The sequence below is a fragment of the Limulus polyphemus genome, unplaced genomic scaffold (genome assembly GCF_000517525.1).
Source record: "Limulus polyphemus unplaced genomic scaffold, Limulus_polyphemus-2.1.2 Scaffold2822, whole genome shotgun sequence".
Classification (NCBI taxonomy): Eukaryota; Metazoa; Arthropoda; class Merostomata; order Xiphosura; family Limulidae; genus Limulus; species Limulus polyphemus.
Window position 1 is genome coordinate 10,075 of NW_013668432.1, and position 17,463 is coordinate 27,537.

At 33.1% G+C, this 17,463-nt stretch overlaps 1 protein-coding gene across 2 annotated transcripts in view; it reads left to right on the forward strand.

The window, feature by feature from the left end:
• The first annotated feature begins 289 nt into the window (after positions 1–289).
• LOC106467989 (protein regulator of cytokinesis 1-like) overlaps positions 290–17,463 on the forward strand; it is a 20,737-nt gene continuing 3,563 nt past the window's right edge. For both annotated transcript variants that reach the window (XM_022396265.1, XM_022396264.1), the window contains exons 1-11: positions 290–428; positions 3,988–4,243; positions 6,988–7,224; positions 8,293–8,463; positions 10,239–10,388; positions 11,947–12,094; positions 13,078–13,214; positions 13,622–13,717; positions 14,147–14,293; positions 14,398–14,655; positions 16,009–16,200. In XM_022396265.1, coding sequence (XP_022251973.1) covers positions 319–428; positions 3,988–4,243; positions 6,988–7,224; positions 8,293–8,463; positions 10,239–10,388; positions 11,947–12,094; positions 13,078–13,214; positions 13,622–13,717; positions 14,147–14,293; positions 14,398–14,655; positions 16,009–16,200 — 1,902 coding nt within the window. In that variant the 5' untranslated portion in view covers positions 290–318. The remainder of the gene's footprint in view (positions 429–3,987; positions 4,244–6,987; positions 7,225–8,292; positions 8,464–10,238; positions 10,389–11,946; positions 12,095–13,077; positions 13,215–13,621; positions 13,718–14,146; positions 14,294–14,397; positions 14,656–16,008; positions 16,201–17,463) is intronic.

The following is a 17,463-nucleotide window of genomic DNA, read 5'->3' on the forward strand; positions in this document are numbered from 1 at the left end:
GTTACGATTCAGTTAGTGTTTAAAGCAAGCAAGAACAAAGTAAACAATTTGTGCATAATCAATTGTGTGATACTTTTTACTTTGCCAAGTATAATAAAGCCTTTAATTTAAATAAATATGGAAATGCCATGTCTTTTTAAGTTCATCGGCACATTTAAAATACTTGTGTGTTGAACAATTTCGAGAATAAAACTAATCGACAAAAGATGGCGCTCTATGTTACCGTTGAAAAATAGACCAATCATAGCTATTCAGCATATTTTAAACTAAAATACTAGTAATAATTTTTATGTAGGCTAAACGTTGAGTTTTATCTCAATGTCTATGAGTAACAATACCATTGAAATGACAGAAAACAGAAATTCAGACTTTTTTTCCAAAGTGGGAGAGAGAATAACCAATTCGGAACCAGCCATGGCTGAAACCAGGTATACTATTTGTTATAACACTATTTAAAATTTTAAAGTAAATATAACTAACCTATTATAATTCTGTCAGTGTAAACTGACAATGTTATGCAAGACGTTACGCTTCAGCATGATTAGGCCTAACTTCAGAAGTATAATTTTAAATAGCACGAACGTAATATCATTAACTATTACAACTTTATCATTTACCTTACAAACTGGTTGTGTAATAACTCCTACCATAAAATTAAAAGCTAAAATTGTACATAACTAATAATTACAAATTAATAATATCCACAGGATGGAAACGGCCATAGTAACTAATCAGACCCAGTAACTTGAAAGTTGAACTTGCAAGTAAGACTAAGAGTGAGATCTCTTACTCTTATAAAAATATAACTTATACTGAGGTTACGCTGCATCATTTCACGGGGTTGTCTTTCCAGAAAGTTTCTGGACTTAGCAACGGGTTTTCTGAATGAATATCATCATAGTCAAAGGAGGTTAAGAGCCAAAGCATTTCTGATGTGATGAATCAATTTATAAATTATAATTTTAACTTAACTCTTAAGACAGTGGGAGTCAATTTTAATAGCACTATTAGCGACCCGCGATCAAAAAAGGTAGCCGACCACTGGTTTAGAGGATTGAACAGCCAAGATGGGACAGGTCTCTTGTTGTCCCTAAATATTACGTTAACAAGAGGTCATAAATTGAGCTTTTTAAAACTTTAACTTTAAAGAGTCAAACATAACTGGAGATTCCATTTGAGCCAGTTTTATTTCTCCTTCGGAATACAGATGTAGGAAATCCAACTTCCAAGGAACTAATTTCCATCGTGAGTGGTACAAGTAGAGCCTGCACATTACATTTAAAGGAGTTGTATTTTAATAAAAATGGTTTGTGAATATTTGGGGGATCATGAATTATTTTTTTTGTTGAAAAATTTAGCATTGTGTTGGTTTAGTGATGATCATATAATTATTAATACCAGTACATGTATTTTAAATGTGTATGTTTATTTACATACAAAAAAATTAATAGTTCGACCAGTTTGATATTTTTCCCTGAAATTGATCTTAAAATTCTCCGTAGCCGTGACTCTTTCCCATCTTTCCTTTAATATCGTTGTTCTTCTCACCTAGCCGAGAAACTTGAACTGAACAATGATTATGCTCTCACGGGTTGCAATGGTGAAGCCAACTTTTGGCGGGTCATCCAAGTTATTGCCGTGTGTCACTTAGTGACCCACGGGTCATAGGTTGTCAACCACTGCTCTAAACTAAACTAAAACTACTGAATGAATAAATTTAAAAAATCTGCCCTTATAAATATATATATATAAAGGTCAAGTGTCTGTCTGTTCATCCAAGTTTACAGGGAAGATTTGTATGAAGACATCAGCAAACTTATGACTTGTACCAATAATGAAGAAACTCTAAAAGAAGCAAAAAAAAATCCATTAGGATTGCATTTCCAATTTCCTGCCAAGTGACCTGCTTATGTTGTTAGAAAAAAAACAACCTAAACGATTACCTGGAAGACAAAAACATTGGAAGATAACATTTTCAGCATTCTACTGCCTCACATCGGAGGTCAGGATGGACACACTCTAAAGATTGCATTGCCAAATATGCTCCAGAGTTTACACTTTACTTTAAGAAATGTATATCTTGGCTTCGATCCAGGGTATTCAACTTGGAAACCACAACATAGAGTGGACAAGCAACAGTGAAAAAATAAATCATTTATTGAATACTAACTGGGTGGATACAAACAAAACTTGGACCTGGTGACACTTATTCGTGACTGCGATTCAGTACAGTACAAAGACTTGGAACAATCCCTTCAATGGATGAGAGACTTGCAATCTAGCGGACAACTACAAACATGCCACAATTCCAGAGGTTTGCTTTTAAAAGCAACCATCAGAAATAAAACTCATCTTTCATCACTTTCTGAAAAAACCAAGAAGCTACTGAATGCAGAGCACTTCTGCAGGCAAGAAACTGGCAGTTACCGTCAACTCTTCAACTAAGTAAAAAAAAAGCAATTAAGATGCTGTAACTGACTTAAGTTGTTGTTTTTTCGTTATTTCTACTTCCTTTCTTTGTCCATTCAGTCGTTCCTTTGTTAATGTTTGCAATGTTTATGAGAACACCCTGGGCAAGTCTACATATTTCATTCAGCTGTAGATGGAAATTGAAATGTAATATATTTCATAAGCGTCGTATCCTACTTAAGTACACAACATTGTTTTCCTTTCTTAGATGCAAGGAGATAGAGACAACAACATTATATAATAATAATATGAAAAAAAACAGCATGCGAATAAAATATTTGATCATAATTGATTTTACATATATACGGTATATATACCGACTGTATAGGTGTTCGATAATGATAATAATAATAGTAAGAATTACTGTTACAACCATAACAATAAAAATATAGTCTTAACCTTTTCTTACGTTCGTGGTGATGAATTGACTGTGACTGATGAGTTGTTCATTTTTTATTACCCTCAATGTCTTAATCAGATTTGCTTATATCGCCCAAAATAGTTTTATCTGACAAAATTATTACCTACGTAAGTAGAAAATTTTATTTTAACCCATTCTCACATGTGTGTATTTTTGTATTAAAAACAATAAATTATAGGATATCAAAAAAAAAACCTGATTCATAACTTCTCTGATATTTAAATATCAGCATTTTGATATATAAGTAGCTTCGTTTACAACACCTAAACTAAGCTTAATGAAGCACAAGCTTTTCAGTTACTTTAATTATTAAATCTTGTTTGTGTAATTTTGAAAATTTCAGCCCATAATTCCTCAGCAAATGTGTTGAAATGTATCACCCTTTACCCCTTTGGAAGAGAGAGAACGGGTTAAGAAAATCCCTGGAATTATTCTTGTAGCCCTCCTCTTAATCCTCTCCAACAACTCTTTCAACAAATCTTTCTGAGATATGAGGTCTAAAACTACACACAATATTTCAAATGAGTCATAACTAGTGAGTTATGTAAGCATATTTAAGCTTGGGGTAGACTGATTTGGTAAATTACTTTACTTTTGTCTAACATCAGGAATCACCCGTATCCAGTATTTACATAACAATATAGCATGACTTTGAGCAAATACTTGGACTACTATTTTATTTCAAGTAGATGCCTACTCTATCAACCATTATGCAAGTAAAAAAAATTCAATATTTTTTATTAATGTCACTGTAAGTATAACTCTTTGTAATTTTTGTTCTAAATAGGTAAAAAAATAATAATTCTATCTTCAAAATTTTTTTTATTAAAAGTGGAAGAACGTATGTAGGGGGGTGAGACTGTGGGAATAGAAAAAAAGCACTGAAAGTACTTACAACAATTAAAAGCTCATACAGTAAATATGAATAGTATGTGTGATGTTTAATAATGTGTAAACTATATCATATGAAGGTGAATCTAATTTCAAGATTTTTTTAACATGTGAAATGTGCTAAATACACTGGTAGGAGAGAAGTGTGTAATTGTTTTCATAACCTGTAAGAAAGACAACCTGCTATAATTATATTATTAACGAAGACAGGAGCTGGGAGAACTACTTTTGAACAACTTTAATGTTGCACTAAACCAACTATTTGCGATCTGGGATGAGATCGGGATTTTTGAAGAACAGCGGCAAGAAAGAATCGGTGTAGTGATTCAGCACCTGCGGACTCTGCTCGAAGAGATGGTGCAGGAAGAAAAGAATTTGAGGCAGAGGCTCATAACTAGCGTGGAGAGTTGTGGAGAACAACTTCTAAAGCTGGCTCAAGAGCTTGGCGTGAAACCATACGAGGTAATATTGATGTCTAGTCAATATAAGTTTGGTGTGTGTGTGTTGTTTGCCTTTAGCACAATAGTAGTAAACTTTTAAGATATAGATATAATCTTAGCCACTACATCTTGAGAATAAAACACTGTAATAATAAAAGAAATTAAAAAAAAAATTTTGTAATACATGTGTATCTAATTATGCAATAGCCAAGACTTTTTAGAAAAAAAAATATAAATTTTTTGTTGTTGTTTATCATGGGATGAAAAGGGACTATTTGGTCCATCTAAGCTATCTTGGTTTCTACTATCAACTGTTTCGATACTAAGTATTGAAGCTCCTTTTTTCTATATTAAACCCTGATTTTTAAAATATTCGTACAATCACCTTGTAAACTCTTGGTGTTGCAACTCCTTACACACCCGAAAGCAAGTTATTTTATAGGCCAACCACTCTATTAGAAAAGTAACACTGTCTCTGGTGCAGTATTAAAGTTTACGTATGTACATCCTTTAATTGTACTGCAGGTCTCTCGGTGGAACCTTTAAAATATTTATTTTCATTATCAAATTTTTATTCCTTAAATAGTGAAAATTAAAAATTCAAAAACCTATAAGTTTGAACGTAATTTCTAGAAGAAGGAACATTTAAAAAAATTTGTTTTTGCTGTGGCCTTTTGGAAGCCTGTTATTGCATGGAGAGTTTTTCTCGAAAGTATCAGCTAGACTTATCAATACCAAATCTAAAAATCGTAACCTCATTCATGTCTCACAAAGCCCTTCCTTCCGGTGAATAAATGTGAAAAAACTTCATTCTATATCTGGACAATAATCCTCCAAAATTTGGAATTATCATTATAGTTCTTTCTATTTTTTAAACTGTTCAACATCTAGGATAAAATAAACGGAACATAACGTTCCAAGTGAAGTCTAGCCAGTATATCTCTAATATTTTTGTGTACAACTTAAAGCCTCTCTTGTGGCTCAGTGGTAAGTCTGAAGGCTTTTAACACTAAAAATTGGGTTTTGTTACCCATAGTGGGCACAGCACAGACAGTTCTGTTTGTCTTGTTAATATTTGGCTTTATCTAATGCAACTTTTCATGGATGAGGCACCTAAGTCAACACGGTACACCACTGATTTTCTGGCAGCTGTTGATCCGGCACCTCCTTTAATCCGGACAAAATTAAAAGAGCGCACTTGAAATTCCTACGACCACCAGACTAGTTCACTGGGTGGCCACAGTTGGCATTGTACATGGCACTCGCTCTATCGGGATGGGATACTTACATTTTAAGTAGGTACGTCACTCTCGTGAAAATTTTCTTATAGATATTAAACTAGTGGATCAAATTGCTTGAATTTTTCATGAATGTTGCCAAGAATATATAGTTTAACATATTAGTAGCAATCCTGACAGCCCTCAACTTCCAGACCTTTGTGATTAGCTTAACAAATCCAGTAAAAATTGTAAAATTTGCCACTTTGGAGGAAGTACTACTGCAACATTATTTGTAAGTACAGTAATTAATAAACCTGTATTATTTATACCTTTACTAATGTATTTCTTTAATCATTTAATATTTGTTTTAAGTTTCTAGCAGTCCATGGTGCTTTAGAGACACAGAAGAGATATGATTAGTGGGTCTGAGGTGTATTGTTGACCTCTGTTATTCTGGCAAGGCTCTGGAACCAAGGGTGCCAGAAAATCGGTGGTGTACCTGTACACGAAGGTCGTAGTCGTAGTGACTTGGTATTCTTGGTCTGTGTAAATCTTGTAGATTTAGATTTGTTAAGGACATTTCTGTGTTTTTTAAAAAATGTTTCTTTGTTTGAGTTGAATTGCTTCCATGAATTTGATTGCCAGAAAAAGTGGGCTCTTTGAACATTTTGAAACTGACTTCCTCCTTCTTGCTACTGAATATGTTAACCAGCTGGACATATTTTTACAATATACTCTTTTTAGATAGTGTTTAACCAATCACCGATTTTTCTTGACCATTTGGAATTAAGCCTAAATGAAAATTAAAGATTGTGTAGGTGACTTGTTAAAAAAATAACTGTCAAGTAGTCTATAAGGTAGTATGAAAATTTTTTTCCTTTTAATGCTCTCTTAATAGCAAAACAAATGGAAATTTGAAATGTGATACTCAAAAATATGCATATATCGTAAGTTACACTTCAATAAGTTAATTTTAACTGAAGAATCTTAAGGAATTTGTTTTCATTATCGTGTACATTAAATCTCGGTCTGTTTCAACCAGAGTAATTAGAGGTTAAGAATGAGCTATAGTATAAATTGAAGAATTGTATGTTACAAAATAAATTGTAAGAAACGGAAACTTTTCCAATTAGTCTTTGGTATACTTTACCTTCTACGAGAGAGCAATTATTAAACTATCCAAAAGGCTGAAATTTAATAAAAGATTTACCAAAAAAAGTTTTCATTGTAGTTTTAGTATTAAGTAGAAACAAAAACTTGAACTAATAAAACTATTCACAAGATGATAAATAGGCAAGAAATAGTTGATAGAAACAAAGAAAAATAAATAATTTAGATAACTGTAGTTGGTTTATGATGTTTGGTTATGTGAAAGCTATTTTAAGTGATTTTTTTAGAACATGCACATCTTTAGATAGTACCATCCTGTGTCAGACCTCACTGCCATGGCCAATTTTGGAGATGCTCATACTAAAATTGTGGAAAGAGACAGTGAGCAAACAGTTTGTGGTGGTGATAGTTTAAAAAATCGTTTCGTTTCTTGTAGCCTGAAGAAGGGTTATCCATACTTGAACTGGAGAAGGAACTTAGGACGCGAGTAGATGACCTGTCAAAGGAGAAACACGAACGACTAAAAATACTAAAACGCCTCAGAGAAGCAGAACACAAACTGTGTACATTACTTGTTATACCATCCCTCTCTATTCCAAACGAATCTGGCGTTCCTTCAAAGGAAGATCTTAAAGAAGTGGAACAGCATGTGGCAATGCTGAAAGAAGAAAAGGTTTTGTGTTTCTTTGTTTTTATTCTCTCTGTTTTTGTGATGCTTTATAAAAAAAAATAGTATCTGAAACAACTTACTCGTTTAAGAAGCCTGATATTTCTTAACATGAAAAATGCACAGATAGTGAAGTTACCAATCAGTTATGATAGTAAGTATTCTATGGGTTTTTTTTTACTATATACTTCGAGATTTTATGAGTAATAATTCCTAAGACACCTGTAAGATGCAACTTTAATAATATTCAATTATGGTACAACAGATTTTAAATTCTCTTGGAGTATATATGTGTCAATACAATATTTTATAATAATCTTTCCTTCGGGAATACATATAATTAAGTCCTTCAAATATTCAAGATTTCTCTGTAGACTGTATAATCATATTTTGAGTATAGGTTAAATCAAATGCCATAAAAGCATGAATTGGTGAGATTGCAGAGGAGCAGTAAAAGTTATTTATATTTTTATGGAGGCTCGTAATATTTGTGAGACTCTCAGGTACAGTACAACTAACAATATAAAGTTGAACATAACTGAAATGTAACTGTTTTTTTTTATAATCTTAAGGAACCTATATCTTTCCATTTTGAAGGCTTTAAGAGTGTGAAAAGTATGCTTTTTCAACATAGCTCAGTAGAGTTACTTGGAGGAATTAGTAAGACCCGAAGTTAGTGTGATATCAAAATTAAATAGGTATATATGTTATCAACAAAAAAACAACATCACATTGTGATTGATCAACCAAAAACCCACAGCAGATAATTAGCTTGCTCAGCTACAGGTGTCTGACATTGTCGAATAATTATTCCTGGTAGCTGGAAGGAAGAGTCGGCTCAATTCCTTAAGACTTTGTTGTTAATAACATGTTATATTTTCTTTTTTCTAAACATTCCATAAGATGAAATTTGACTTGTTCAAATATAATGAAAGTGTCCATGATTTGTCAAAAAAAAACGTTTAACACCGGGGTGTTCATGGGTTAAAAAAAAAACCTTGTGAAATATAACATTTTTATTTAGAAATCTATTGTATACCAATACTTTTTTTTTCACCGTTTTTCAAAATACAGGAGCGAAGACTATCAAAATTTCTTCACTTCAAAGAAAACATTATAAGGTTCATGGATGAATTAGAGAGAGTCCCAGAAAGCTCCTTTGAGCGAGACATTATTTGTGAAGAAGAAGAATCGTTTATATTATCCCAAGAAAACCTGCAAAATCTTAAAGATCTTCATGACAAGGTTTGGAGTTAAAAAATATATTTTTTTTTACACTTAGGCCAGCTTGTTTATTTAAGTATGTTTGATTAAGATAGCTCGTATGTACGTAAGATCCAAAAAAAGTTTTTCCATTTATAGTAATGATGTCTGTAGACGTCCACTTTGTACACAATAATTAGATTTTTTTTAAACAGCAGGTTTTATTCATCAAACTTCATAAGTCACTACCCTTGGGGATCAGAAAGCACCATATTTATTTTCAGGTTAAAAGGTCAAAGCCATATAAAAAATATAAAATGTGGTTTTTCTCATGATAACTATTGTTCTAAACAGTATATTAGATGCATTCGGGTCCAAAGTCTCTTAAAACTAAAATAGTCAAAAGCTTGTTACAAAAGTAAGAAATATAATTATTTGTTTTGTACGATTGTACATATCTTACATCAAGGTAACAGAAATACGTACTACACACCTGATATATTTATTTTCCATTGTTTTGTTTTTAAATTACATTTTATCACTAAGGTCATAAGATAGGTGGTGTGTTTCTTGTTCAAAATTAGTTTCCTGCATTTGTTTAAGCAGTGAGCGATAGATAAGTTTAAGTTTATCACTTTTTATTAAGATAGTTGAATTAATTCTTTGTTTATAAATATTTCACTATTGAAAATCAAATTAATATTACTTTGGTTGTGCTGTCTTATTGTTTTTCTCTCTTGGAAAAGAGTAAAGTATAAGGTAGGAAAGAAATCAGTGTGCGCGATTTACTATTACAATTTAAACAAAGTGTATAAGCTTGATAAAATAAACCTGAAATTCTTGGTGCTTTGAGAAGGTGGGTATTTCTTTTTTGGCCCGGCATGGCCAGATGGTTAGGGCGCTCAACTCTCAATCTGTGGGTCGCGGGTTCGAATCCCTGTCACACCAAACGTGCTCGCCCTTTCGGCCATGGGGGCGTTATAATGTGACGGTCAATCCCACTATTCGTTGGTAAAAGAGTAGCCCAAGAGTTGGCGGTGGGTGGTGATGACTAGCTGCCTTCCCTCTAACCTTACACTGCTAAATTAGGGACGGCTAGCACAGATAGCCCTCGTGTAGCTTTGCGCGAAATCCACAGCAAACGATTTTTTTTTTCAATGTGAATTATGAGTAAAAAGGAAACACATGAGCAAGTGAATGAGAGTGAACTTAATTCAAGTAAGTCATGTTATGTTATTAATTCTTACCTAAAAGTATGACTAGTAAATGACTCAAATGAAATTTATAATAATTACAGTTTACTTGGATAATCTGGTTCACACACTAACAGTTGATGATATATATATATAGACCTTAGACCATTACTATATCTGTTGAGCCTTCGTGTTGGTCAAAAGGCCTCATTGGCACTGGATGTGTAGCGTGGTTAACGTGTTATAACATTCTTATTTTGATTCACTCGTGGTATCTTAGAACAGACTCCAAACTTTGTGTTGATTTACAATTGAACTCGGAAAGGGGAGTCTGCCCCTCGGGTTATTGGGATTTATCTAGTTACCCTACATAGTTTCTTAGTGTGATATAGAATATAAATTTGACTTCAAAACAGTGGTGGAAAAGACAATACTTCCTTAAAATGTTATGTCTTGTCCAGATTAAACAAGAGGTAACTATCTTCTAATCCTACTAAAGGCTTGTGAAATATTTCTATACAAGAAAATTTATGTTTTAGAAATGTCTTTGTGAACATACATTTCATTTTCAGACAAGGTTGTTGTTTTTTTCTTAAATCTGACATTTGTATCATTTCACGAAAGCTTTGCCAAGCCCATCAAGAATGCGAATCATTAGGTAAAGAGCTGAAAAACAGACTTCAGGTTTTATGGGACCGACTGGAGGTGGACCAAGTTGAACAGAATCAGTACCTTGCTGCCCACCAAGGCTTTCGTCCCTCAACTCTGGAAGCTGTGAGTTTTTCGAATAGTCACTGTCGAATGTGTATAGTACAATTTAATCATGCTATATGATCATATACAAGAATAACTTCATTGGGACAAAGGTTAGTTATGTGTTTATATGATGGCTTATTTATTCTCAACAAGTATATTGTAGTTTTGACTGTAGGACTATAAGATTGACCTCTTTTATTTTTTGTTTCTTCATCTGTTGAGATTAAATAAGTTTGTGACCAGTTTGCTTTCGTAAACCTTAGTCACTTCAGTTGTTAACTGTGAACAATGTAATATATGTCCACTGCCTAAATGTTGGTAAGTGTGTTTTTGGTATAAATCTGTTAAATATTTGCAATATCCAATTTTAGGATAGCCAGGAAATGTTCCTGGAAAGTCAAGAAATTTGAAAAAGAAAAGTTAAATACTGTGGAAAATTGAAAATTATTCTTAGACTTTGAAAGATGAGGGAAAAGTACGCTCAAAGTTTTGATTAAGATAGCTCTTAGGTCACTAAAGGGCCCGGAATGTTCCTGGAAAGTCAAGAAATTTGAAAAAGAAGAGTTAAATACTGTGGAAAATTGAAAATTATTCTTAGACTTTGAAAGATGAGGGAAAAGTATGCCCAAAGTTTTGATTAAGATAGTTCTTAAGTCACTAAAGGGCCCGGGATGGCCAAGTGGTTAGGGCCCTTGACTCGCAATCTGAGGGTTGCGAGTTCGAATCCACATCGCACCAAAAACGTGCTCGCCCTTTCAGCCTTTGGGGCATTATAATGTGATGATCGATCCCACTATTCGTTGGTAAAAGAGTAGCCCAAGAGTTTGGTGGTGGGTGGTGATGACTAGCTGCCTTCCCTCTAGTCTTACACCGCTAAATTAGGGAGGTGACTGTTGATGTCCAAAAAGTTATATTTAACTCTTGATTAAAAGAGAATCTCTATGAAAGTTATTGGATCTGACTCTGGTTAGAGAAATGTGTCCATTTATAAGTGTTTTCACGTAATCTTAACCAATCTTTGTTAATTTATCCGATGAGAATTACCTAATTCATAATAAGTGAAAATAAAAACGCGGGATTTTTAGTGTGGTGTTAATTAGATAGAATTAAGAGAAAATGCTGAAGTGTCTGTGCGTCCTATGTATACGTGTTCAAGTCTGAAAAATATCTTAAGTTTCCTGAAAGTTCATGGGAAATTTTTATGAAAACATGTGGCCAATGTCAGTGTTATTCGTTACTTATTTTCATTATGTACATATCAAAAAATCTGTTATATCTAAATTTGTCAATAGTACTGTAGTTGTGAAAAAGTGTGATGCTGGGTATAAGATTCCCTCGATACAAAAGAATTTTATTAAACTTAGTAATTGACTTCATATTTGAAATTTTGGGACTTTTTTGTTTCTGTAAAGTCAGAGGAAAAGTTCTTGAAAAGAATGCGACCATACTGAACATTTAAAATTAAATCTTAGATATTTACAATTGCTAGAACGATTCTAGAAAAAACTGTTTCATATTCTTATGAAATTCGTGTACTCTGTGAATTAAATTTATTTATTTTTTCACCCCCCTTAAGTTTCAAAAGGAAATTGACAAGTGTGAAGTCGTGAAGCGTCAGAATATAAAAGTATTTGTGGACAAAATGAGAAATGAACTAAAGCAGTGGTGGGACAAGTGTTTCTATGGAGAAAAACAAAGAGAGGACTTTAAGCCTTTCTATAGTGGTAAGGTGAAAAACAGAGACTGGGATTCAATCAGAATGTATTTCTCTAACATCATGACGGCCTTAAAACATGACGTCTTGTAATATGAACTTAAGAAACCCAATCTATAAATGGAAGATAATGTACTGTTGTACTTTATTTGAGTTTTTAATTTATTTACAGGAACAGTTTTTAGTTTTTCTAAAGTTCAATAGGTCCTCTGTTAAAATCAATGCTAAAGGTATGAAGGAACCTTTTCCTGATATTTTAAAGATTATAATCTATTCGTGATAAATTTAAAAATTGGAGGTATTTAATCCTTATAATGTTATTCTACACCAAAATTCACATTTTATCAAAATATCTTTCAAAATAATTTATCCTTGCTGTCATCTTTAATATAGTATTTTTTAATTGTGTATTAGTTAATATAGCTTACCAAGTTGCGTGTATTGAAGTAATTGTGTGCGTCACATTTGTATGGTTTCCGTTTTCAGTACTTTTTTTTAATGTTGTGAACCTTTAAATAGAAAATGGGTTTAGGTTTAATGTTAAGAAAGTGGATACAATTGTTCCTTTGGTCTAAAGTTAAGAAAATTGGTGCATTTGTTCCAAAATAAAATACAAATAAGAAATTTTCTAACCATTAGATGTAGTTTGCGTAAGGAACCATTCAAATATTTAGTGCCATCGAAGAGAAAAGAATTGCGTAGTTGTTTGTTTGGATTGAAGATCACTCTTAGGCTGAGTTAGGGATAAATTGGTTGAGAAGTAAAATCTCGTATGTGAAAAAGAAAAAAAGTTTAAATTTGAAAGAGGGGCCGCAAGGGAAAGAAATTAAAGCTTAGAAAATGCACAAAAATATATTTCTGTATTGTGTCTTAAAATATTTTAAAGATTAATGCTTGTGATAGACAACATTTGTAAAGGATGAAATAACAGTGCGATTAAAAAAAAAAGTGTTTTCCGTAAACATTTTAGTGTTCATTCTTGTTCTTTTTTAGACAATTACAACGAAGAACTGCTTGATGCTCATGATGCAGAGGTTCATAAAATGAAGACCCTGTATGAAGAACATCAAGAAATTTTTATGACGTTAGAAAAAAGGGAAGATTTCTGGCAAAAGATGATTGAATTTGAGGTAAATTCTCGTGTATATTTTATAGTAAATATAGAAGATATCAAGAGTTTCGACATTGTGGCAGTTTTTCAGTATGATACAGTGGTTTTGTTATTTATAAACCTGTCGTATTATTAGTTTCTTGTTTTATTCTCTTATTATGCTTAAAAGTTTATTAAAATACATTTCATAATTTTGGTAGCTACATTTATTTTTCTCATTATACTAATCAGAAAGTTACTGAGAATTTTTTTTTTGAAAGAAACCTAATAAATCCTGTTACTTCAGAATTTATAGTCAATAAGATAGTTAATACTTTTAATCTGTATAAGCTAGACACTCTATTTGTAATATTATATTAGTTTAATTAATTGTTTTCTTGATACTTAACGTAAATAAATTTTACGATTCCTTATCTCTATTAACAGAAAAAAGCAAGTGATCCACACAGGTTTACAAATAGAGGTGGATCTTTACTGCAAGAAGAAAAAGAAAGAAAACGGCTGCTAAAGGAGCTACCAAAGGTACACACTTTTTGATTAGTTTAAAACTGGCTAATTTTCAACCTTTTTTTTTAAAACATACAAGATTTTTTTTTTCCATCTGAATTAAAAGAATTTTTTCTTTAAATTTCAATCTAGATAGGATATTAGGGCTGTCTATGTTTCAGCAGGTTTGACGTCGAAATGCTTAAAAGTTTGTTTTATCCTTTGATAAATGATGTATGAATATTTGTGGACCTAATTTTGCTAATGTAGTATTTTTTTTCTTCCATAAGTACGTAGAACCAAGAGTCATTTAGAATAACACTAAAATGGGTTGGTAAAACAAACTATGCTCTATAGCATAAACCTTATCTCTTCATTCTAATATGTGTGAAAGATGTTTGAATACTAGAAAGTAAATTTTTGATATTACATTTTTTAGACAACGTAAAACTTTCCTCTTTCCAGTTGGACAAAGAGTTGGTGGAGAAAATTTCAATGTTGGAGAAAAATCAAGATCGGGAGTTTCGTGTGAGGGGAACTAAAATCCAGGAGTATATAGAAGGATTATGGGAAAGTCACAGGGAAGAAAAAGAGATGGCAAAACAGCAAAGGGTAAACATTTATTAGTGTGACAAAAGTAATTAAAGTGTAACTGCATAGGGTAAACATTTATTAGTGTGACAAAAGTAATTAACTTTGTACTTCGATTATTCCAGCATCAGCTTAAAGCGAAACAACTCAAACAAGAATTGGTAAGCAGTTCTCGGCCAACTTCAAGCAAACGAAGGCACGAAGCGGTAACGCCAGGTAAAACTCCAACCAGGACTAGGAAAATGAGGGGAAGCAAGGAAAAGACCAATGCACCTGGTACCCCCGTTTCTGTTAACTGTTTTCAGACACCTGGAACAACTATATTTCACTCTCCTGTTGAATTACCACCTCGTTCGGCTGGAAGAACACCTTGGCGTTCACCTGTAAGAACACGCATTTAATATTTTTATGTGACCATTAAATATGAATGAAGTATTTGTATTAGTTTTGCTATAATCATTGACCTATAAGTAGAATCATTTTCTTGATACATTTCATGCTTCTGGGGTAATCAGAATTATACTAACTATGGATGCACGGGTAGTAAAATTGGGCTAAATACTGGATTCGGGTACCCAGACATTAAGCTTAAGCCTGGGCCTGGTATCAACCAGTACTGGATTCTCCCTTGCCCCACACACACATCAAGAAAAATCCAACAAAAACAACATACACAAAATTAGAAACTAAAACAAAATTGCCATTTGTCACATTTAACCAAATAATCACCAACAGAACATTCAAGTTTTAATTTCAACTTTCAATGCTTAACCCCAACTTCTCAAACCCTAACCCCTATTGTTCTCGAAACCCCCACCTTCCCCAGAAATCCAATTCACAAGCCATGCCTTTTATTAACCCCTATTGTTCTCTGAATCCCCGACTTTAAGCTGGCGGTCAGTCTTTGTTGCTCGGAACACATTTTTTTATAACTAAACCAATTATTGACTGTAACTTTCAGTACCATGTTAGTTGCCACAAAGATTAGGGCTTAGATGCCTAACTTCAACACTCAGCCGGGGCCTAATATCTGACTGATTGCCCGTGCATCCCTAAAACTAACATTAACCAGTACTGTAAGTGTGAATGTGTTAACACTGTGTACTAACATCAACCAGCACTGTAAGTGTGAAGGTGTTAACTGTGTACTAACATTAACCAGCACTGTAAGTTTGAAGGTGTTAACACTGTGTACTAACATTAACAAGCACTGTAAGTGTGATGATATTAGAACTGTGTGCTAACATTAACCAGCACTGTAAGTGTGATGGTATTAACACTGTGTACTAACATTAACCAGCACTGTAAGTGTGAATGCAACATCAAACCAAATTGAAACTGTTACATTCCATACTGAAATATAAGTTAAGTTGTTTGTTTGTTTTTTTGTAAAATCAGTGTTTGATAGTTTAGTGATCAGTACGATCTTGATAGTTATATGTTTATGCAATACTAAGACGTTAAAGCTTTTAAAATGCTCGTGATCAAGAAATTGTATCATGTTTCGCCCTACTGGTGATATACAGTCAAACATGGGGGGCTTTGGGAGTTCGTTTGTTAGCCGATCTGGGGCCCTTACCCTAGTTTTTGATTCACAGTGGATGGTAGAGTATTGGATAAAGAAAAATGGACAGGACTGAATTCTGACTTTTGACATCAGCCAACTATTCAATTTCAACATACCAGTGTTTGGTTGTTTTGTATATTCTCAGATATAAAAAAAAAAATTTTCCCAGGCACCCCACCAACTAAACCCAGCAAAAACAACTCCAGGGCGTACCATGAATAAAGAAAGGAAAATATTAGGAATAATGGATAATAATCAACAGGGCACCACCCAACTGATAGCTCCGGGAGAAAATTTTGATAAACAGAACAAGATCGTGAACCCTACAGCTGCCAGCGTTTCTTCTTATACCGATTTCACTGTAAGTATTTTGCTGTTCCTTTCTCTATTTTTTTTTTTTTCTGTTACACTATTAAGTAATGAATATAAAAGCACATATTCAAGAACTAAATGCAATTAAAAGAATTGGGCCATAATCGGCCTTCACTGAAATACCAAAAACACCTTTTTTTTTTCTTTTTTTTTTGCAAAGTTAGTGAAGTTTCAGCTTATGCTGAAAAGTAAGTTTGTTTTTCTGGACACACTTGTTTGACAATTTGATTTGAAAAATAATAATTTTGATCAGTTTTCTTAATTACATTGGAGGATATCTTTTCTTAATTTTCCAAGGATTTAAAAAAAAAATTGACTTTGTATTTCAATGCGAGAAAATTGAAATCTTTTCACAAAATTACATATGTGGCTCCCAACTTTTTTCCCCTTTCTTTTTCTTCACATATAAGTGTTCATTTGTTAATATCTTAGCATTTTATAATCTGTCCTCAAAAGAATATGCAACATTATATACAAGACAAGTGTGTAGAAATCAGTTAAGGAAGGATACTCCATGTAAAAGATTGGGCGTGATATTGTTCAATAGGTGCTGTATGTAAGACCAAAAGTGGCATTGTTAACATTAGGAGTTGAGATTTTAAACTAAAATCACCATAAGTGATGTCAAGTATCTCAGATTATGTTGTTTGTTTGAGAGAGAAAATGGTCAAGTATAGATCTTGCCAATGTCTTCGTAAATACAGGAGTGTACATCTTACACCAAAAACAGTAAGATACACAGTAGTATAAGGTGATTTCAATGGACTTGTAGCTGCTCAAAAACCTCTGCTGAGAAGTAACCCAAACTAAACAGAAAAAATGTGCATTGCACCACGAATGATGAAGTGAGAAAAGCTAGAGATACATTGCACCAGGAATGATGAAGTGAGAAAAGCTAGAGATACATTGCTCCACAAATGATGAAGTGAGAAAAGCTAGAGATACATTGCACCACGAATGATGAAGTGAGAAAAGCTAGAGATACATTGCACCACGAATGATGAAGTGAGAAAAGCTAGAGATACATTGCACCACGAATGATGAAGTGAGAAAAGCTAAGATACATTGCACCACGAATGATGAAGTGAGAAAAGCTAGAGATACATTGCACCACAATGATGAAGTGAGAAAAGCTAGAGATACATTGCACCACGAATGATGAAGTGAGAAAAGCTAGAGATACATTGCACCACGAATGATGAAGTGAGAAAAGCTAGAGATACATTGCACCACGAATGATGAAGTGAGAAAA